This window comes from Equus przewalskii, chromosome 2, assembly GCF_037783145.1.
Source record: "Equus przewalskii isolate Varuska chromosome 2, EquPr2, whole genome shotgun sequence".
Taxonomy (NCBI): domain Eukaryota; kingdom Metazoa; phylum Chordata; class Mammalia; order Perissodactyla; family Equidae; genus Equus; species Equus przewalskii.
This window is the reverse complement of record NC_091832.1, coordinates 5765752-5788186: the sequence shown is the minus strand read 5'-3', so window position 1 is coordinate 5788186 and position 22435 is coordinate 5765752. Positions and strand designations below refer to the sequence as shown.

Genomic DNA, 22435 nt, shown 5'->3' with positions numbered 1-22435 from the left:
CCAGGATGACACTGGGGGAGGGTGTGTGTGATGCAGGGGGGTTGGGGGGAGATGTGTAGAACATTCTGCCCAGGGACTGGCCTGGACCCAAAATGTGTCTTGCCTGCTAATTTCTGACACCCCCCCCCCCATCTTTTTTGGGTCTTAGTTTCTCCAACTATAAAATAAAGAGTTTGGACCAGAGAGCCCCCAGCTCTGGCCTCTGCTGTTTCGTGGCCTCCAACTTACCCTGGAGGGGTCAGTCACCGTCTCGGGCCTCTGCTCCCTCCTCTGTATATCTGTGTACTAGACAGGCTGGGCTGGATGGCCACTCAGGTCTCCCAGCCCCTCATTGGCAGAGTTCCCTAAACGTTTGCACGAAGAGCAGAGACACAGGCTGGGGGCCCAGACGTGGACTCTGGCTGCAGAGCCATCACCTGCTGCACACAGGGGCTGGTGTCCTCCCAGGCTGGGTGCAGGCCCCTCACACGGGCCTGGTGAGACTGGCGTGAGGCCCAGCTCTGAGTCAGCTCTGCCACCTTCCAGCTGGGCAGGCACTGAACCTCTCAGAGCCCTGCTTCCCTCATCTCTCAAATGGGTTAGTGACCCCATGACTGGCAGGGTCAGTATGAGATGGTGGGAGATGATGTTTTAGGAAGTGCTGGGTTAACTGCTGACGTCCGTATGCACGAGGCAGAATGCTCAGAGCAACACTGTGATAAAGGCGCATGTTATCACGCTGGCACAAGCAAGGGAAGGGAGGTGAACATGCAGGCATCGGGGCCCCGGGCACTATTCCAGGGGCCTGGAGTCTTAGGCCCTGCCCACCTCAACTCTTCGCCCACTGTGCTCAGGGGACCCTGGAGAGCCTCTGGCCTGTCTCCCTGCAGGCGGTGAGGTGCGAAGAGCAGGGGGACTGCTCTGGGGGTAGCTGACAGGCCTGGGGAGAGGACACAGGATGGTGAGTGCACTCGTTCTGTGGGGTCTGCAAGGATGCTGGTGCCCGGGCCGGTACCCACGGGCCAGAGCAGTAGTTCTCAGCTTGGGGAGAGTTTCCTACCTCCTCCCCAGGACATCTGGCAATGCTGACAGACATTTTTGGTTGTTACAACTGGGAGAAGAGAAACTGCTCCTATCTATGTAATGGGTGGGGGCCAGGGATACCCCCAACAGGACTTTCCTCTCCCTCCAAACAATCTTCCTGCCCCAAATGTGAATAGGGCTCAAGACAAAGGCAGGGTTTGGCATGGACTCCAGCCCCTGCCCTGCATCAGACAAGTAGGGCCTTGCGTGCATCCTCCACCGCTTCCCTCTTGGCCTCTGCCGCGGACCTACCGTGTCGAGGTGGGTGCGCTGGTGTTTGGCGCGGTCGCTGGAGTTGCTGAAGGCCTTCTGACAGCCAGGGTGCTGGCACAAGTACGGCTTCTCGCCCGTGTGGCTCCGCAGGTGGATCTTGAGGTTCTCCAGCCGCGAGAAGGCCTTGCTGCAGCCTTCAAACTGCGGGAGAGACTGGTAAGGGGCGCTGTGCAGCCCCCCGAGGGCCCACCACCCGGCCTGGAAATGGCCCCCAGCGTCCTCTGCCCCCTGGTCCTGCTCAAGGCCTCCAGGTGCCCTGGTTCAGCTCCCCATGAAGAGCCCAGGACCCAGACTCTATCTGGGAAGCCCTAGAGGGTCCAGAAAAAATACACCCCCGACTTAGAATGGTCGCCAGGGCTGGAGAAGAAGAGGTCTTGCCATCTCTGGATCTGGAAGGATCCCCTCTGCAGTGGCACCTGGAAATGAGGTGCAGCTCTGACTGCAGCACAACCCTGGATGGACAGGATGGCAGGTGCCCTCCACCTCCTCTGCCTTATTTCCTCGCCTACAAGCTTGAAACTGTGTGGCCACATGCAGGGCCGATATGAGGTCCCCAAGGGCTGGGACACAGACTGTCAAGGGGCTTTGTCCATCTGGAGTGAGCATCAGTGCTGGCTGTGGTCAGAATAACGACCATGTTTGTAAACTCCGTGTCTTTGGTTTGTCATTTGGCCATTTGGCTATCCAATGCCCAGCACGTAGCAGGCCCTGTGCTGGGCAGTGGGCATGCCATGGGAGCAGTACAGACGTGTGATGCCCTGGTCAGGGGTGGGGCTGGACAGAGAGCAACACACACAGCGCCAGGTCATGCAGCCTCCGCCCAGCTCCACCTCTCTCCCTGAATCCCTTGCCCTCCTCCCTCCTCCCAGCAATGCTGAGGAAGCCTCTGATGTGGAAATGAGACCCTGCTGCTCTCGCCTAAGGCCCAGCGCACTCCACACCTTCCCATCCCTCTTGACTCCTACCCTATCCTCACAGCAGCAGGGGTCCGCCAGGCAATTCTGAGCTTTGTTCACACAAGTCACTCAGCAAGGAATGTCCTCTCTCCTAACCATCCATCCAATCCCCCCTCAGCCCTCAAAGTCCAGCTCAAATGCGCCTGCCCTGGTCCCCTAGTGTGACTGGCTGCTCCTTCCTGCTTCTCCCCGCTGTCTGGCGGGTCCAGCCAGGCTGGCATTCTGCGGTGGCGGGTACGCATCACGGCTGGGAAGAGGAACCAGTGCAGACGGCACCTGCGCCCTCCGTCCAGGCACGGTGCTGGTACTTAACCAAACAATCTGTGAGGGGTGTGGTCTCAACGCCCCCACCTCGGAGGCTTTGTGTGGTGATCACAGGGCTGTGACAAGGCAAAGACAGGACACAGGCCAAGTCTGAGCCAAAGCCCAGGTGGCTCTGCTGTGCCTGCTGCCTCCCCGCGGCAGGTGGGCAGGGTGAGGGGACCCGGGAAGAGGAAGAGACTCAGAGCAGGCTGCGCCTTCTCCCGATCCATTGGTTTCATCCCCAGGCCAGGAGAGATGGGAGGACAAGGACCCAGCGACAGCGACTGGTCTGGGGCGAGCTCCCTCCAGGCCTCCCACTGAAGGCCTGGCCCCAACTGCAGGCCGTGCTCTGCTGGGGCTGGTCCAAGGCAAGCCGCCCACAGCCGGGTTTTAGAGGCTGTTCCGCTTCCTACTTCCAGATGTTGCGCCTTTTCCAAGCATCAAAACCAGAAGGAAATCCTGTGTGGGGAGTAAACAGGCACAAGCCATCCCCCTTGCTCTCCTGCGATGGCTTTGAGCCGAGTTCACCCCAAAGCGAGTGGAGGGGCCACAGCTGGAGAGCGGGCTGCCCCTCGTGACCAGCCGGTGCCTTTGTTCCTCCCTGGCCCGTGCTGGGAGGGAGACACCTGAGGCGGAGGGGCAATAACTCCTCACATGCGGCGTGATTTTCCTGACTTCGGGAGAGTCCACTGGACTCTGGAGGCCTGTATATCATCTTCTCCCCACAGGTCCTCACGCCTGCCGAGCCAGCCCAGTTGCTCCCACCCCAGCCTTTGTTCAGGCTGTACCCCTCCCGGGACATCCACCCTTCCAGCTCGCTGACAATTTAATTCACACATTTTTCAAAAGTCCAGGACCTGCAGCTTGGGGTTCGCGGTCTCCCAACACAGCCCCTGTGCCTCTCCCATCTGCAGACGCCCCAGGTGTCATGCTGTAGCAGAGGGATCGACTGGGAATGGGTCAGGAACTTTCATGCCCCCAGGCCTTTGCTTGACCTGTTCCCTGACCTGGAATGCCTTTCCCTCCTTTGCTCACTTAAGCAACACCTACTCACGGTGCTCAAGCACTGCCTCCTCTGAGCGGCCCTCCCACCCTCCCGGACCCTCCCCGGCACATCTGAGCTAGTGGGTTAGGAATTTTTCCCACACACCCGCTGCCTTCGCTCCATGCCTCCAGGCTGAGGGTTTGGGAGTTCCTTGAGGCAAGGCTGGCATCCCATTCATGGCACAAAGGGTGGGTTAGAAATGTGATCCAATGAGGGTGAGAATAGGGGTTCCCGGCCATGCACCCCTGTGAGTGCACCCTCTTCCCTCCAGAGTTCACCAGGGCAGCCCGATACCTGTGCGTGTGCCCTCTGTCCATTCCATGTCTGCCAGCCCAGACTTGTCCCGCCCTGCCTCCCCTGAACTTCCCAGAGCTGAGTCACAGGCTGGGGTACAACGAGCAGCTGGCCAGGGTGCCCTGATGGAGGGGCTGGCCCTCTCGTAGAAGCAGAGGTAAGAGCAGGTAGAGAAGTGGTGCTGCCCCACCAGGACTTGCCTGGGATGAGGGTGCTGCAGGTACCCCTGGCAGAGCAACACCCCTATCAGGAACACATCCCAGACATGCCAAGGCCTTGAGGTGTGTGGGCTCTGCTTGCAGCTGCCTGCCAAAGTCCCCATGGTCCTCCCATTCAACCACCTCACAGGTGGGCTAACAGCAGCAGAGAGAGGAGGATGGGAAGGCTCGTGGCTTCGGCACCCACGTGCGCTCATCTGCTGGACCTGCTGCTGTCACTAGAGTGGTCTTGTACCCCGTCCACAGCCCTCGGGGCAAATACTCCTCCCCTGCTGCCAAGCTGAGGCTCAGGGGAAGCAGCTCAGTGGCTACGACACAGACTCTGGTGTGGGACAACCACTTACTGAGTGATCAACTCTTTGAGCCTCAGTTTCCTCATCTGTAAAACTGAGTGAGTCCTACCAACCATGGAGGGTGGTTGTGAGGCTTAAAAGAAATACTGCACAGTAAGTGCTTATCTTGGCACCAGGTTCCTGCCCAATATTGTCATTTAAGGTCATAGAGTAGTAGTGAAGTGGCATTCCACCTGGGGTGGCAACTCCCGGGCCTGCTGCCCCTCTGCAGAGTTGGAAGGGGGTGTCTGTGCGTGTGTGTGTGTGTGTGATGTCCTATTGGGCACGTTGGGCTCCCACATCCCCCACGTCCTCTGTCCACTTCTCACTCCTTAACCCCTTACCTCACTCCTCCAGCCTGGTCTCTGGAGTAGCCTTCTCATCACACCCTGGGCTCTCAAGCCTGGACTCAGATGTCAGCCTGAGCACGAGGCCTAGAGCAGGATGGGAACTGGGAGCATGCTGGAGGGGCAGGTGCCTGGTGCCCCTGTGAGGGGGAGCTAGCCCAGGGCTGTCCTGGCTCCACTTTGACTAGTAGGCACTCTGCACAGGTCTGCTCCCCTCTCCATACCCTGAGGAGCCAGGACCTGGCAGGGCTCACACAGTGGTGGAAGGGCCTGGTCTGGAATCCTGAAGCTGGGCATGCACGTCTGTTTCCCGTGAGCCCTTGTTGCCTTACAGCTGGCAGCTTCACTAGATGGCCCCCAAGGCCCCTCCAGCTTTAATGCTTTATGAGCCTAGTTCTAAAGTGCGAATCTGACCAGGTCACCCCTGCTCAGGACCCTCCAGGGCTCAGCGTGCCTCCTGACGTTTCGTCAGGTCCCTTAGCCTGGCATTCGAGGCCCTCTACTGTCTGGTGTGGCAGAGCCTGTGGCAAGGGGTCGAGACTCGGAAAGCAGACAGCCCTGTGCTCTCAGCGAGTCAGAACCCTCTCTGTGCCACAGTTTCTTTCTCTATAAAATGAAGGTGATAGTAAGCAGCTCACAGAGTTGTTGTGAGAGTGGGGCGATGTGCGTATTGGCATGGCACATGGGACACGCTCTACAAATGTTACCACTCTTACAGTGATGGGCACTGTTGCCGTCTTGCCCTCAGAGAGGACACCAGAGGGGGTCAGTTTTCACTGGCCCCAGAAGGAAATAGGGCAACCTGCTTGACAGGCTTGGCCACTGGTCTGGCCCAAACCTCTTTCATGCCAAGCTGTGGGGCTCCCTTTGGGTGCCAGGAGCAGCCTCCCACGAGAGTGAGGCAGCCTTTTGGGATGGGACTAGCTGTGGGGTGGGGGTGGGGCAGCAAAGAGAAGTGCCCCATCACTGTTGTGTTGTGGGGGTACAGATGCTGCCAGAATGGCAATGTGGGTCTTGCTGGAGCAGAAATGGCGCCGACAGGCACATCACTGGCTTTGGGCTGAGGGAGGTGGAGGATGGGCCCTGAGGCAATGCTGCGGTGACCCAAGGGTGTCATGATGCTTTCCCTGGGGTCTGCACCCAGGGGGTATGCACTGGGGCGGGGCCTTCCTGACATTCCTCCCCCAACACCCCAGTCCCCTGACATTCTAGGGCAAATGTTGCCCTGGCCTGGCCCCTTACTCCTTTCTATCATGTCCAGGTGTATGACCCTGAAGAGCAGAACTCCTGGGACACCCCCCCATTGCAAGGGGCAAGGAGGGGGAATTGCTCCCCCTACACCAGAGGGCACAGAGGCTGAGCTAAGCCACAGTCAGAACCGCCATCTCATCTGGAAAGAAGTGACCCATCAATCTTCAACACAAGGCAGCAATGTCAGACAGACCCCACACCTGAGTCACTCGTGCACCCCCATCCATCCACCCCCAATCTTATGACACACCCTCATCACTGCTCACCGCACCCATCACTCATCATGCATCCGCCCATCCTTCCAGCTGCTCACTGCTTGGCTTTGGTCATCCTCTCACCTCTTGCACATTGACTCACACCTTGCCTTGCTCAGCCGCCCGATGTGCTTGGCAGCACGCTGGGAGCTAGGATTCTAGGGCAACAAAGACCACAAAAGACCCATAACACCCAAAAAAAGAGAATGCAGTCAGCTCTAAGAAGGGTCTGGTCTCAGGGACTTCCAGCGGGGGAGGCCAGGGGCCGCTAAAGCCTTCTGGGAGGAGCTGGGCCTTGATGCCTAGGCAGGGTTTAGACGGGCAGGGTGGAGGACACAGGGAGGTGGGGTGGGGTGGGTTCTAGAGACAGTGAGGGATCTACTGAGCCAGAATGAAGGGGAGCAGGGGAAGTGAAGGTGGAAGCAGACATGGGAAGTCTCGGGGCTCCTTCGTTCAAACCTGCAGGGTGGTGATTCACTCTGGAGCATACGAGTTTGGGGATTTTTTTATCCTAAAGGACTGTGCAGAAACTACCCTGTGCAACTATGGATGTGGCCCAGCCAACGGGACACACGAGGCTGGTCTCTGGGAAACCCCAGTGCCATGCCTGCTGGCTGGACGCCCCGGCACCTGACCTCCCACCTTCCTCCTGGATGCTTGAGCCAGGAACCTATTCCTTCCTCCCTGGCCCCTGCATCCAGCCAGCCACCAAGCCAGGGAAACGCTGCCTCTGAAACATCTTCTACGCCAGCCCCTTCTCTCTTTACTGCTCCCCTGCCCTGGTCCACCCCGCCCCCAGCACTGTTTGCCCAGGTGACTGCACCTGCCGCCGTCTTGCCTCCTGCCCCTCCCCTCCCAACTCATTCCCACCTGGTACCTGCTATCTAGAATGAAGACTTAAGCCCGCAGGTCCGTCCGAGCCCCTTCCTGCTTAAGCCCTGCACGGCTCCTCAGTGCCTCGGCAAGTCCAAATCCTCGCCCGACGTTCTGGCTGGGGTGATCTGGCCCCTGGTGATGGCTTGGTGATGTCTGCCTCCTCCACCTCCCACCCCCACCCCGTTGTTTGAGTATCAGAGCAGCTTGGGTGCGAATCCACACTTCCTGATGGAGGACCTTGGGCAAGTTCATTTCACTTGTCAGAGCGCAGATTCCTCCTCTGTACAGGGGGCACAGCTCTGGCACACCAGGGCACATGGTGGGGGTTGCTCCCTGAACCACAGGGTGCATGCAGCATCCTGGGGCCCAGAGCCCTGACGCCAACTGTGTCCACCTAGAGAATTACTTAGTCGCCTCTTGTTCAGGTAAATTGGAAACATATCAGCTCAAATAACCAAACACCCAACAGATTTATCTGGTCAGAAACAAAGGCTCACACGCCATGGGCAACAGAGAGGGTGACTACTGTGGGTAGAGGGGAGAAGTAACAGAAGGGACATTGAACAGTCTAGAAAAATGGAAGAATGGGTGTTAGGTTTTTCTTATTTACCTTAAAATGCATAAACATTGAAATATACCTTAAGACAAAACTGGGATGAATTCAAAATGATGTGAGTGACTGGGTGACACCCTCTCAGGTGCCTCCCATGGGCTGGGTGCTGTGTGTGCTTCACGTGGTGTTTCATTTAATCACGACAACGTGCTCTGCTGGTGAGGATCCTTCCTAGCCCCGCTCTGCAGCTAGGGAAACTGAGGCTCAGAGAGGTGACACCATTGGCTCCAGGTCACACAGCCCGTAAGTGGCAGAGCTGGGATCTGTCTCAGGTCTGGCTGATTGATGTGTGAATCCCTATATGGCCACTGCCTCCGGGACCCCTACATAAAGCACCAACACCAGGCTGGCGCTCAGCAGCTATCACAGTGACGTCCCACTGGGCCCCCATCCTGGGTTCCATCCCAGGCGAAGGCCAGGCCCAGGCGTGCATGCAGAGCCAACACCCTTCTCCCTCCTGGCCCCTCAGAGAGAGGAGATGCCACCATACGAAAAGGAAACACGAGGCGGCACAGTGGAGAAGAGCGAGCCCCGGCTGATGCCCAGAGCGCAGAGGCTTGAAAGGCCCCATTCCCACATGTGGGGCGTGTTACAAAAGAAGATTAAAATAATGGGGAAAATACCCCGGGAACCGTGAAGCCCTAGACCATCTGGAGTTTTATAGTAACAGGCAGGGGAAAATCAGAATCTAATTGAAAAAAGTCCACTGCAATCCATTACAGCTGCGTGCAGCTCGCAGGACCCAGGGCAGGAGATGAAAGACAGAGGGAGCCATCCCGGGAGCTGGGGAGGGGGCACCTTCTGCCCCTCCAGGTCAAGCCTGTGGATCCTCCAATCTCTGGCCAGGGGAGGGGAGGGCACTGGTCAAACGTCCAAATCTGCAGGGCTTGGCTCACCCTACTTGGCATGCTGCCCTCTCAGGGCCTCTCCCTCATCTGTAGAAGGGCTCAGTGAGATCGCGCATGGAAGCCCCAGCACAGTGCCCGCTGGCGTGGGCAGGCCTGTGCTCGCCCTCTGGCCTCTGGGGAAGGGTCAAGGGCCCTGTGGACATGGGGCAGTAAGCTGAAGGCCACTAAGTCACACAGACAGAGGTTTGTGCAGGGGCTTCCCCACCGACAGCCACAAACCTGGGCAAGTCACATCCCATCTCTGTCCTCATTTTTCTTCTCTCTAAAGTGATGCCACCGCAAATGGCTGTTAGAAGAAAATAAAAGGACATGCCCAGCCTAGGAACTGGGCACACAGTGGGTACCTAACGAATGTCAAGTTTCCTCCCTGTGGCTGACATGGCCCGAAGAAGACGGAGGGCCGGTTTCTCACGCTCTGGCTAAGGATCTGGACACAAAGGGCAGGGAGGGGGTTTGGGGGAACAGGGCACAGACTGCGGCGGGGGAGCAAACGCCTCCAGTTTTGGCATTGCCAGTGACTTGCTTCTAAACAAACACATTTCTGGTTTAAGGGTAAAATATATTGGGTTACAACAGTCTGGCAGGCCGTTCGGGCATCAACTTTTCATTTTTGTACAAACTTTAACTTACTTTACAACAATGATCTGGATGGGAGAACGGTGCGGTGCCAGATCCTTCTCTAAGATGTCAAATGATTCTGTGTTTGGCTCGCTTGAAAGGCCAGCCAGCCAGGAGCTGAGGTCCACTGCTCACACCACCCGCCCCGGGAGGGGGACTTTGGCCCCACAGTCACTGTCGAGTGAGCCCCCACGGGCTCCACGAGAGTCTTCCCAGGGCCCCATGCTTTGCTGGTCCTTGGCGGGTGGTTGAAGTGAGAAGCGGAGGGACAGGTGTGGAGAGACTCCTGGGAGGTGAGGCCGGAGGGCACCGGATAGACTCTGCTCGGTGAGGCCTGCAAGGGTCTGGCCTGGCTTGGGCACATGGTCCCATCTGAGCAAATGAATGAACAGCACGTATGTGCAGGAGGGGACTATGACCATGACAGCGGCAACCCCATTTACTGCGCACCGGGGACTGGGCAAAACTCTTCCTAAACACCACCTCCTTTGTCCCATTAGGCTGGTACAGCAACCTCCACTGTTACAGAAGTGGAAACCGAGGCCCAGGGAGTTTAGGTGTCAGAGCCCCAGGGCTCATAAGGGAGGGAGCCTGGGCTGGCCTTCAGGGCCCCTCTGTGCCTGGGCCTCACTCTCGTCCTCGGCAGCCATGACTGAGGGACACCCTGAGATCTGGGGCCAGTGGGGGTCTCTTTGCATCTGCTCAGCTCTCCAGGCCTTCACAACCATCGAGAGAGGCTGGCAGGCCCAGGGAGGAGGAGGTACACAGAGGACAAAGGGAGACTGGGCCAAGGGGCCACTGGCCTCCCTCCCAAAGCCAGTCAAGTTGTGCCTGCTCTTGGGAGGAGGTTTCCAAGGCTGGTGGGGTGGGGGCAGCAGACCCCTCATCCTTTCCTCACCAGGACTGCACTGAAGGCTCTGGGCCAGGTCCCTCTTCAGCAGAAAGTCCCGTCTGGGCAAGAAATGGGTTCCTGTTCCCAGCCAGCGAGGGTGGAGAGGCTAGGCCACCCTTGCAGGGGTGTGGGAGCCCCCCCAGAGTGGGAGGTGCAAGAGGGGGCTGAGTCTGCTCACCAAGTAGACAGGTGGGATTCAGGGGAGCTCCGTGCTGAGCTGTGGTCGAACCTCATTTGAGGTGTGGAGAGAGGCTCGGCTAGGGCCCAGGGCCCCACAGAAAGCAGACTGCACGGAACGGCTGACACACACACACCCAGCCACAGCCACAGCCCTAGACCTGGAAATGCGGACACACACACACTCTGACACCTCCCCTCCCAACCAGTCAGCCAGAGACACAGAGCCCAGGACACCAACACACAGCACTGATTCACACACACACACACATGACTTATGTCACAGACACACAGGCCAGCACATACACACTCACATGTATACCCAAGGACCCCCAAGCCCCTCACCCCACCACAGGCACAAACATACGAATTCCCTGCACCCAGACACATGGACACATAGCCCACACACAGCATAGCACATGCAGAAACTGGCCCACCTCAGCACAGGACGGCCTCACAGTGGCTTGTGTGTGCACAGGGAGAAGACACTCACCCAGAGACAACATCCAGAAAAGGCTTCCAAAAGGCCAGTGGACAAGGCACACCCTCACACCAATGCCTGACACCTGACACAGCCAGACACCTGGACAGTCACACCCACATGCTCTCTCCACGGCTTCAGGCAGTGCCCGGAGATGTCGTCAAGGCTGCAGGGCCCTCCTTACTTCCCCACGGCAGCTGGCCTGGCATGGCTTTGAGGAGGGCACTCATGGCCCAAGAGCCCCCAGACAAGGCCAAGAACACTGTTTGAGCCCGCTGACCTCTAGCCCAGTGCCCACTCCCCTTCCCATGCTCCAGCCCCAGGCCTTTGCCCCTGCTGTGTCCTCTGCTCAAAAGGCCCCTCTATTCGCCTGTCTAGTCCTCCCTGTCCTTCTAGGCTTGGCTCAAGCCTCAGGTCCCCTCCACCCCTGGCCTTCTCTCGCCCTTCTCTGAGTACTGGGGACCACATTCTGCGGTCTTGGCCACCACCCTGGAGCTGAGACCTGGACGGCCCATCTCTTGCAACTCACTCTCCGCACAGACACCGTGTACTCGCTGGGACCTTGCCTGGTACCCAGCCCTGCCTCTCGCCCCCAGAGTGGAGGCAGGCACAGGTGGGAGAGCCACACAGCAGCCCACCCCATCCCCACAGCCAACCACAAAGCAGAGGCGCCAAGCCCCATTTGCTGAGGAGACGCCTTTCGAGATGGTTGTGCCATCCCACCAAAGAGCCGGGGTGAGGCGGGGAGCACTGCCTTGGGAGGAGGGAGGGGGCCATGATGAACAAAAGGGTCCTCTCCAGCCTCCAACCTCAACCCTCCCCGAGACCAGCTCGCCCCCCTGGTCTCCCTGCCACCAGCACAGCCCGGGGCTCAGGTCCCATTCCTCCTGTTCCTGGCCCCTGGTGAGCCTCAGTGTTCTCACTGCAAAATGCGGTGGCACTCGGGGCCTCGGGTGCCTATGACAGACATCAAGGTGTGGTCTTGGTCCTGGGCACAGGAGAGTCGCTCAGCAAATGTGAATCCCCTTTTCGCCTCTCCTGAGTTCCAAGAAGAAATGGCAGGGGATGGGTCCACGATGTGAAAAACATCAGGGTCTGAAGACCTGAGTCGAGCCTTGGTTCTGTCACAGGTTGCTGTGTGACCTTAAACCAGTCATCTGCCTTCCCTGGGCTTAATTACCCCAGGGCTGCCTGCGCAGGACAGGTTGGGCAGTGGGGTGAGTATACACCAGGGTGGCACCGGTAGCAGCTGCATGAATGCCCAGCCCTCCACGACCCACAGCATCCTGGGGAGGAAAGGGACCCAAGCCCTTCCACAACCACCTGAAAGCAAGCCTCTTGTGGGGTCACCGGGAATCACTACAAACACGCATGCAAAGTTCCTGTCGAAGGTCCTGGGTGGGTGACAGTGACCCGCCCAATGTGTTCCTGGGGCTCAGATGCCACCAGGATGTCCCGGGAGGTGCTGTCCCCCACCTCAGAGCTGGGCCTGTGTGTGGCAGGGTGGGGCGGGGCCAGGCATGGTGATGGGAGTCACAGAGAGCTGTGCTCAGGGTCAGGAGGAGCTCTCCGGGCAGGAGCTGAGTGACCCGCCCAGGTGCTCAGGAACAGAGCGGGGACTGCGAGTTCATCAGGGCTGCTTGGAGGGTGACAGATGGTTCCTAAGCTGCCTTCAGGGACATCCAAAAGGTCTAAATTGGGGCCTAGTGGGATAAACGGGCAGGTGAGCTGTCTCAGCACCATCACCGATCTCCCCCCCAGCCACCTACCATAGACGGACTGAGGGGCCCCCAGTGCGCTGGCCCTGAGCTGGCAACTTAGGGCCACACCCTGAATGGGGCCAAGTGGCCCCAAGTCGCACCACCTACCACTGATCCAACCTAGCGCCTGGCTTCACGGTGGTGCCCAGTAATGGCAGCTGGAGGGACAGGTGACAGCCCAGCTCACACTCGAGCTATTGAAGGAAGGTCACTGCAACTAGGAACCAGTTACACAAACAAGAAAACCAAACGAAATCCAACCCACGGAGGGGGTGAGAAGCTGGGAAGAGAGGGGCAAACCTTTCCGGCGGCCGAGCGTCTCAGTCTGCAGAACAGCTCTCTTCCCTGGCCCACCAGCATCCCAGCAACCCGGCTGTGGGGGAGGGGCTGTGAGGGGCTGTGAGGCAGGACCGGGGCTCAGAGGCGCACACCGGGGCTTCTCAGCAGGTGGATGCTGCTCCCAATGCCCCCACTGCCCCCAAGTGCCCCTCTGTGCAAGTGACAGCCAGCTATAAACTGAGCACCCAGCTGGTTCAGCCACGGAGGAGCCTCCAGGCCAGGAATCCTGGGAAAGTCCCTCTCCCTGCTGGGCCTCAGTTCTCATCTGTCAAATGGGTGTGTGTGGAAGGGCATCGAGCCTCTACGCACGTGCCCCAGGGAGATAACTCAGCAGCAACCCGAGCAGACAGGAGTGAGCTCCTGGCTTGTGGCTTTCAAAATCCCAGGCCTCAGGGCCGAGTGGAAAGAACTCTGGAGACAGAGATGACTCACACACAGTTAATATTTCAAACGATTTTTCTGCCATGAACCCATCCGAGAGCACCGGGCACAGGGCCTGGCACAGAGTGGGCTTTCGTGAATAGCTGTTAATGAATGAAGGTACCAAGCAACAGACATAAGGGCCTCGAGGGATGTGTGGGGCAGGGCGGGGAGCCCTTAGATTAGCAGAGGCCTCCTTGTGGGGAGGAAAAGCAAAGCTTCCCATGCTCTCGCCCCTGTAGCGATGGTCCAGCTGGGAAAGGGACAGTGGAGGGGGAGCAAGGCACATGTCGATGGCAGGGGTCCCTAAGGGTGGGGAGGCTCTGAGCTCTGCCCTTTCACTCCTGGGGCCAAGCCTGGGTGTGCTGACAGTACCCCCAGCTAGGCTTGTGGGACCTGAAGCAGGGCTCCTCCTGGGCCAGTCCCAGGCCCCTGATGGGCAGGGTTCCTGGTGTCTCAGGAGGCCCCATGCCCAGCAAAGTGTGGAGACCTTGAGTCTGAGCTGGCCCCGAGGTGTCCTTTCAGATGGATGGGAGACAGGTGGCCTCTGGCCAAAAATGGGGCAGGATGCTGGACAGCTCAGCAGGTGCCAGCACGAGAAATGACTGAGGACCCCTTGGTCCAGCGTAAGCCCCCCACAGCCCAGATGCAACTGAGAGACAAGATGGGCACTAGTCTGGGGATTGCCTGTGGGTTGCTGCCCAGCATATGGGTGCTCAGAATAGGCAGAGAGTTCAAGGGAAATGTTAAAGCTACGCTTTTTTCTCTCACTCAATTTCGGATTTCGGGTTCAGACCTGACATAAATACAATAGAGACCATTGTCTGTCCCCCTCATGGGGACATGGAAAAGGGAGAAGGGAGGAGAGCCACTACTGATGGGCACCCATCTGCAGACCGCCTGGTGTAAGCTTCAGGGCTCGCGGCACAGAACGGGCTGGATCATCCTCTCTCACGGGTGACGAAACAGAGGATCCCAGGGAGCCTTGGCTCAGGGCACCCAAGGAGTAACCACAGCATCAGGACCGAACCCTGTTCTTACGTTGCATCCAGCAAAAAGCAGAGAAGGCTACAAACTTAGGAAACACGAGGAGAGAAATGACTAAAATAAAGAATTAAATGTTTCACATCACCAGAAAACAACCATACTAGCAAGAATAGTCACCACACTGTTTTTCAGATTCCCTGAGAGCATTAATTTCCCTTAAAACCCCAATTCTCCAGCTGTTCAGCCCAACACAGGTTGGAAAACTCTGGAAGGGCTGCGGGAGGTGTCCCACCCCTCACCTGGGATGTTCCAAGGGTCTGAAAGGGGAGCATGTCTTCTGCGGGGACAGGTGGGCGTCAGGCTCTTGTGGGAACCTTCCAACCCTTGGGCAAGGGAGAAACACCCTGTGGTCACCACAAGAAAGAAGGACCAAGTAAACTGAAAACAATTACAACCGTATGATAAAGCGGGAAGGGCTCCTTAAGGAGAAACACAGAGAGGCACTTCGCTGAGAACCAGGGGTGGCGGGAGGGGCCTTCTGCGCAGGGCCCTGCCCAGATGCTGGCCCTGCAGAGCTGTGCTGCCCGACTTGCAGGGTGCCTGGAACTCATTAGCATTATGTCAGGAATAATGTAAAATTAAAACATGTAGCTTTGGCTTCTAAAATTAAGGAGGACAAACAGAGAAGGATGCCATTGTGCAGAAGCGCTCAGCCATGACTTGGGCACCAATTATTTACAGATAATCAGTCGCTGCCTTGCACTTGGGCTGCTAGTAAGGGCTGAGGACTGAGAGATGAGTCCACAGCTCCGTCCGGGGGAAGCGAGTGGGTAGCCCAGGTGGGGCCTTCTGACTGCTCCCTCCCCAGGGCAGTGCCAGTCATATGCCCATCCTGCCACTCTCCTTTCTGGCCTCCCTTGGCTCCACCCTGGCCATTGCCCTCAAATCCATCACCTACCTTGCAGCCAGAGAGATTTCTAAATTGCAAGCCTGCCCTCACCATTACTCAAAACTCATCGATGGCTCCCTACTGCCTTTAGGATTCAACCCAAGGCCCTTGGCCCTGTGTTTCCAGCCTCCCACCATCTGAATCTGCAGGCCTCCCAGCTGTGGCTGGTTGCCCAACACCCTTCTCCCTCTCTAGTCTCTGGTTACACTGACTACTTGGGCTCTCAGAGCTTCACACCTCTGTGCTTTCGCATATGCTGTTCCCTCAGCCAGAAACGCCCTGAGGCGTTGGGCTCAGCTCCGTCAGGGGCTCCTCTGCAGAGGCTCTGGGCTCTGGGGAAGGTCTTGGGCCAGACTCCTCTCTGGGTCCACTCTGGTCCAAAGCAAGGTGGCTGGGCTGAGCTGCGTGGGGATCCGAGACTCACAAAGTCAGGACTGGCCGGCCCTCGGAGGCCCTTGTGTTGTGGGTGGGGACATCGTGGCAGCCCAGAGAGGGCACGGCTTCCCTGCCCCGCTGGATTCACAGGGTGGGCTCTTGCTGTTCCCGTGTGCTCATTCTGGGGTACGGAATGCTCTGGAGTCGTCCAGGCCCGAGTTCGAGTCCGGACTCCCCTCCAACTCCATGACTACCTGACCGCTCTGGGATTCAGCATCTTTGTGGGCATTACACGGCTGGTAACGACAGTAGTGTTTCCCCCTCCTGGGGCTGTGGAGAGCCAGCATCAGACACTGCTGCAACACCACCCTTTGCCACCCGTGACCCCCTGTGCAGATGGAGAAACTGAGGTCTGAGGCCACAGAGCACAGGGAGTCAGCGACAGGACAGAGGCAGAGGCTCCTGGCTCCAGGAGGGCAGTCTGGGCAGAGTTCACAGAGCCTGACTGGTCCAGCGGCACGAGAGAGCAGACTGCAGTCCATTCAGTCCTGCACCAGCCATTCATTCATTTCCTCACTCCGTCACTCACTCGCTAAGAGCACACAGCTAGACGTCCAAAATACACTGTAGCGAATAAAGTAAGTTACCAAACAGCAAATTAGTATTTTTCCATGCTAGTCAAGAGTATAATGATCATATACACAGAGGAAAGTCTGGAAAAACACTCTAAAATGTTAAACAGTGGTTACTCCTGAGTGGTGTAGTTAGGCGTTACTTTTCCTTTCTTTCTTTGCTGAGGAAGATTTGCCCTGAGCTAATATCTGTTGCCAATCTTCCTCTATTTTGTACATGGGTTGCCGCCGCAGCGTGGCTGATGATGAGTGGTGTAGGTCCACGCCCAGGAACCGAACCTGGGCCACCGAAGCAGAATGTGCTGAACTTAACCACTAGGCCACGGGGCAGGCCCCTACTTTTCCTTTCTTTATACTTTACTCTCTGCTTTCTACTTAACACATTATACCTTTTGCTTTATCTTTTATACTACTCTGTTTTGTTGAAGTTTAAGAAAATGGCACAGTGGGCAGTGCAACACTCACAGACACATCGAGGCTGCAGAGCTGGACTTCCTTCCCAGCTCTGCATGTGGCTTTGGGTGAGTCGTCCCGGGTAACAGACGGGGGATGCTCCCACCCCCGATGTGGAGCCAGAAAGATCTGAGTCAGCTGTGGACCTCACACTTGCTCCTGTCCTATGTGACATGGGCAAAGGACTTCCCGCTGAACTCAGTTTCTGCATAAATACATGGTGACAACACGATGACCTCCAGAGGAGATCTGAGTGTCAAGGAAGACACAGACAGTGCCCAAGCTTCACAACGGCTGGGGACAGAGCTTGTGATGATGACAGCTGTGTGTCTGCATCAGGGAACCCGAGGCCCACCCCACTGGATACACTGAGGGGCACGGATGCCTCCAAATAGGGTGACCTCACCGAGCTGTTTCACACATGGTAGCCAGTGATGACCAAGGAGTCTCAGGAGACATGGCAGGGCCAGCCCTGTGCCAAGTGGTTAAGTTCGTGTGCTCTGTTTCAGTGTCCCAGGGTTTCACCAGTTCCGATCCTGGGTGTGGACATGGCACCGCTCATCAGGCCATGCTGAGGCGGCATCCCACATAGCAGAGCCACAAGGACCTACACCTAAAATATACAACTATGTACTGGGGGGCTTTGGGGAGAAAAGAAAAAAAAAGAAGATTGGCAACAGATATTAGCTCAGGGCCAATCTTAAAATAAAGTAAAATAAAATAAATTGTGGTGACTGACGGGCTCACTCCCAGGGCAGAGGACACAGGCGAGTCTGAGCCACAAGCCTGGGCAGGGTGGGCGAGGCTGTGTTTCACCCCCAGCAGCAGCCACGAGCACAGAGCGACTGTCCTTCAACACCCATCTCTACAGCCTCAGCCAAATGTTTGGGGACGCATCTCTGAGCCAGCTGGAGGGGGTACAGGCTTCGGATCAGGCAGACCTGGGTTCAAGTCCCAGCTCTGGGGCTTACTGGCTTGTGTCCTCAGGCGTGTTACTTAGCCTCTCTGGTCCCGAGTTGTCTTCTGGAAAAGAGAGGCATCACTCTGTCCCTGTAGGTTTATTGTAAGGGTCAAATGAGATAAGAGATGGCAGGGCCCATCACCTCTGGGGTTGGGACAAGGCTCCACCCTGCAATACAACACGCCAGTGACGGGTATCCAGTCCCTGCTGCCTACACTGCTGTGCCTCTGCTCTCACCACTTTCTACCCAGAATGCCCTTCTCCTGCCACTTCACTTGGAGAAATCCTGCTCATCCTCCAAGCTTCAGCTCATACGCCACCTCTTCCAGGGAGCCTTCCTTGATTCTCCTACTGTTAGGGCTAGGCTCCTCTGGGGTCCCATAGCCCTGTCCTCCCCTCATCACACCTCCTAGGACTCAGGATTGTAACTGTCAGCCTCTGTGTCCCTCTCTCCCACCAGCTGAGCACAGGATGGGGCTGGTCCCACCGATTGGCCTCTCATCCAGGGCCCAGCAATGGACTGGACACACAGTAGGAGCTCAGGGCACATCAGCTGACTGGAAAAATCTGTCCAATCAGCATTAGCCACCCTCGTCCCTTCCCACCCTTGGGTATGGAGAGGGGCTCTTTTCTTCTAAAATCACAGAAGGTCTGAGTTGGAAGGGGCGGTAAAGGAAGTTGGCCCATTTTAGACGTGGAGACTGGGGCAGGGGAAGAAGAGACTGCCCATTAAGTCAGCAGTGACGCCAAGACAGGCAGTCAGGTCTCCAGACTCCCAGCCCAGTGCTCCCTGACCTTTGGCCTCGGGGGTACGCTCCTCCTCACACCCAGAGGAAGGGCAGCAGGCCAGGTCCTTCTGGATCCTCACAGGACGCTCCTGATGCCTGGGTCCTGAGACTGCTCCACTTTTCACCGCCTGTGCCTGCCTGTAGCGGATGGAAGGTGTTACCTATCTCGTAAGGTCACACTTCTCAGAGCCCGACCTCAGCGAAAGCCGCCTCCAGGAACTCCACCACAGCCAGGCATCCAGTGGGGCCCGTGGGCCTGCGGCGACCCTCAGGGCCCCACTTTATCACTTGTCTGCCCACCGTACACTCCACCTGGTCTCTCAGCACCTTTGGAGTGACTGCACGTGCTGGAACACAACCCTGGTGAACTGGCTCAGACGGGGTCGGACTCTTTCCATTTCTCTGCCTCTCCCGTTGTGCCAAGCCAAGCCTGGGCCGCCAGATTACCACAGCGGAAGGAGGGTCACTTCTCTCTGGAAACATGGTTCATAATGTTCACTCCCACTTTACTCAAGGAGCCAGGAGCAGCTGGAGAGGTCCTGCTGGAGGCCCCTAGGTGAGGGGCAGCTGGAGAGGTCCTGCTGGAGGCCCCCCGGTCAGGGGCGGGAGGGAGGACTTTGTTTTCTCATAAATCTGTGCTTATTGTGCTTTCCATGTTTTCTGCAAAAGCATATCAGACTTTTACAAATATTTATTTTTAAAAACTCAAGGACAGAATCCTCCTGCTTCTCCAGCTCCCTCTCTCTGGCCTGCCTCCCTTGTGGCTTCTTCGCACAGGGGCGTTTCTGCTGGACTTGGGCTGAATCTCTCCCTTCCAGCCGCAAGGCTCTCACTGGACCCGGGTCTGTTCACCTTATCTTCTCAGCAACTCCACACTTTAAAGATGACTCTTGCCCAGGCCACCCCAGGAGTCCTGGCTGACTGGCACCAGAATGCAAGCCTGTCTGACTCCAGTGTACGTCTTCTTTTCCACTACACCGCCCCCTCTCTCTGGGCCTCAGTTTCCCCATTTGTAAAACAAAGAACAGAAGCCTGAAGAAGATCCTACAGGTCCCTTCTGGCTCTGGAGTGCTGCCCCTGGTGTGACTGGCTTCTCTCAGTTCACACAGTGATTTCAAGGTTCATCCATGTTGGAGCATGTGTCAGTACTTCATTCTTTTTTATGGCTAAATAATATTCCACTGCATCAATGTAAACATTTTATTTATCCATTCATCACTTGATGGGCATTTGGATTGTTCCCACTTTTTGTCTATTATGAATAATGCTGCTATGAACATTCAGGTACAAGATTTTGTATGGACATATGTTTTCATTTGTTTTGGGTAGATACCTAGGAGTGGAATTGCTAGATCATACGGTAGTTCCATATTTAGTTGTTTGTGGAACTGCCAGACTATTTCCCAAGGCAGCTGCACCATTCTACATTCCTATCATCAGTGAATGAGGGTTTCATTTCTCCAGGTCCTTGTCAACACTTGTTATTACCCGTTTTTTTATTCTAGCCATCCTAGTGGGTGTGAAGTGGTCTCTCATTATGGTTCTGATTTGCATTTCTCTGATGGCTAATGATGTTGAACATCTGTTCATATGCTTTTGGCCATGTATATATCATCTTTGCAGAAATGTCTATTCAAGTCCTTTGCCCGTTTTTAAATTGGGTTATTTATCTTTTTCATTATTCAATTGTAAGAGTTCTTAGTATATTCAGGGTACAAGTTCCTTATCAGAAATCTGATTGCAAAAGTAAGGGCATTTTTGAGCTCAAACACCAGCTGGCATTTATTGAGTGCCGGCTATGTGCTGGGCCCTGTTTCTAGTGTTCTACACGTAACCAGTGTTTTAATCCCCAGAACAACTCCACAACGTGGGAGTTATCGTTGCTGTTATTATTATTACCATGCGCCTATTACAGATCAGTAAACAGAATCAGAGAGCAGTGCCCTGCTCAGGTCACGCATCCAGGAAGTGGCAGAAGAGAAGTTCCGGCGCATTAAGGGACGGTCCTGGAGCCTCCTGGGGATGATACAGGGCAGACCGGCCAGAGAACCCCTCAAAGGGGACACCATGCTTCCGGCAGGAGCCGGGGACACCATGCTTCCGGCAGGAGCCAGGGCCAGCAGGACGAGCCCACCTCATGAGATTTTCTGCCTCCTTTGCCCCCTCGGGGGATCCAGGTTTGTCGTCATTCGGGGGGATTCACATTCCTTACAGCCACGCACGCTCAAATTGGGTAGAAAAGGAATTTTCTCCCAGGAGATTCCAGACTCTGGCTCAGGAACCCACCCAGTGCAAATCATGGACGATGATGGTTTCAGCCGTCAGCACCAGACGGAGGCTAGCCCGTTAACACATTAGCAAGTGAGCGTCCTTGGCACTTCTCTGCAGTGGGCCTGGGCCAGGAGGAGGCAGGAGGCAGCAATGAGGGAGCATCGGGCCCAGAGGGGAGGAAGTCTTGTCCCCAGGGTCTGGAGGGTTAGATGTGACGGCGCGTAGCATGAACAGGGACTCACACGGAGCCAGGTTCCAACTGCCATTCAACACCTCAGTTCAGGGCACCCACCTAGGCTGGAGATCAGACAAGCTCATTGCAAGAAGATAGTTAATGAGACATTCTTGCTATGAATAGGAACAGCAGAAGATCAGGAACAACACAGATATCTAACAGTGCCCTGTACCACAACCTGCGTGATGACCCGCACGCTGCTGGGGAACGCGACGGCTATGACGTGTTTGGCTATGATGGCCACGGGATCACGGGACACTCCTAGCCACAGTGCTAAAGTCACCAGTGCTCTTTATCGTCGCTAATCCTCTCAACAACCCCACTGGGAACGGGAGGCACAGGGAGGTGACCAGCTCACCCGAGATGAGGGCTGGCCAGGGATTTGGACCCTGCTCTCCACAATCCTGCTACGAATTTGAAGTCACCCCTTGTTGAGCACTGACTGTGTGCCAGACACTGTGCTGGCACCACATTACACCTGGAAACATTCCACCCTGGTAGTTTGGAGCTGTCCCCTCTCTCCTTTTGGTTTCACAAAATTTCTAGCATATGATTACGTCACATTCATACAAAGAAATTCAAAACACCTGCCTTGCGGGGTGGCCCTGAAGCGTGGGGACATGAGGAGGCGGTGCTCCGGGAACTGTGGCGCCTCCAGTGGCACTGGCCTGGCTGGGCCGCTCACCAACGGTGGGAGGCACGGGGTCGAGGAGGAGGCCTCCTCAACCTCTGGGGAGGCCCAGACCTCAGGCTGCTCCTCCCTCCTGTCCATCAGGCTCTCATCTAGCAAATGGGGAAACATCCTCTACCTCACTGCTTCCCAGGTGCTGGGAGGGGCCCGGTCCATAGCCGCTCTACCGCAGGCACTCAGAGCCCTGGGGCCAACTCGAGGCCTCCTGAAGGGGCTGCCCTTCTCGGGTGCCCTAGGAGTGCTCAGGGGCACTGCTGGCAACACTGTCCCTCCTGGGGCCTCTTCCACTCGTGAGCTCTGCAGTCTGCCTCTTCATCCCCTCCTCTCACCACCTGCAGCATCAGTGTCTGCTCCTAGGCCTGACATTCAGAGCCCCCACACCACGGCCCAGGCCCACTTCCTCCGCTCTCCCTCCCCCCACGCTCCACTCTCCATGCCCACTGCCTTCCCTGGATGTGCTGGGCCATCTCCTGCCTCCTCCCTCCACCTGGAATGTCCTTTGACTCCAGCACTCTCTTCACCACTCCAGGCCCTGCTCAGTCTCATCCCCTCCAAGAAATTTCCCCAGATGCCCCCTCCAGAACCTCACATGGTCCTCAACTTGAGGAGGAAGGAGTGGTGGCTACAGGCTCCTGGGTTCAAATCACAGCCTGGGTGAGGCCAGAGGACTCATC

General features: G+C 56.8%; 1 protein-coding gene across 5 annotated transcripts in view; it reads right to left on the bottom strand.

The window, feature by feature from the left end:
• Positions 1-22435, bottom strand: part of GLIS1 (GLIS family zinc finger 1) — a 213296-nt gene that overhangs the window by 20526 nt on the left and 170335 nt on the right. For all 5 annotated transcript variants that reach the window (XM_070592357.1, XM_070592366.1, XM_070592380.1 and 2 more), the window contains one exon: positions 1315-1476. In XM_070592357.1, coding sequence (XP_070448458.1) covers positions 1315-1476 — 162 coding nt within the window. The remainder of the gene's footprint in view (positions 1-1314; positions 1477-22435) is intronic.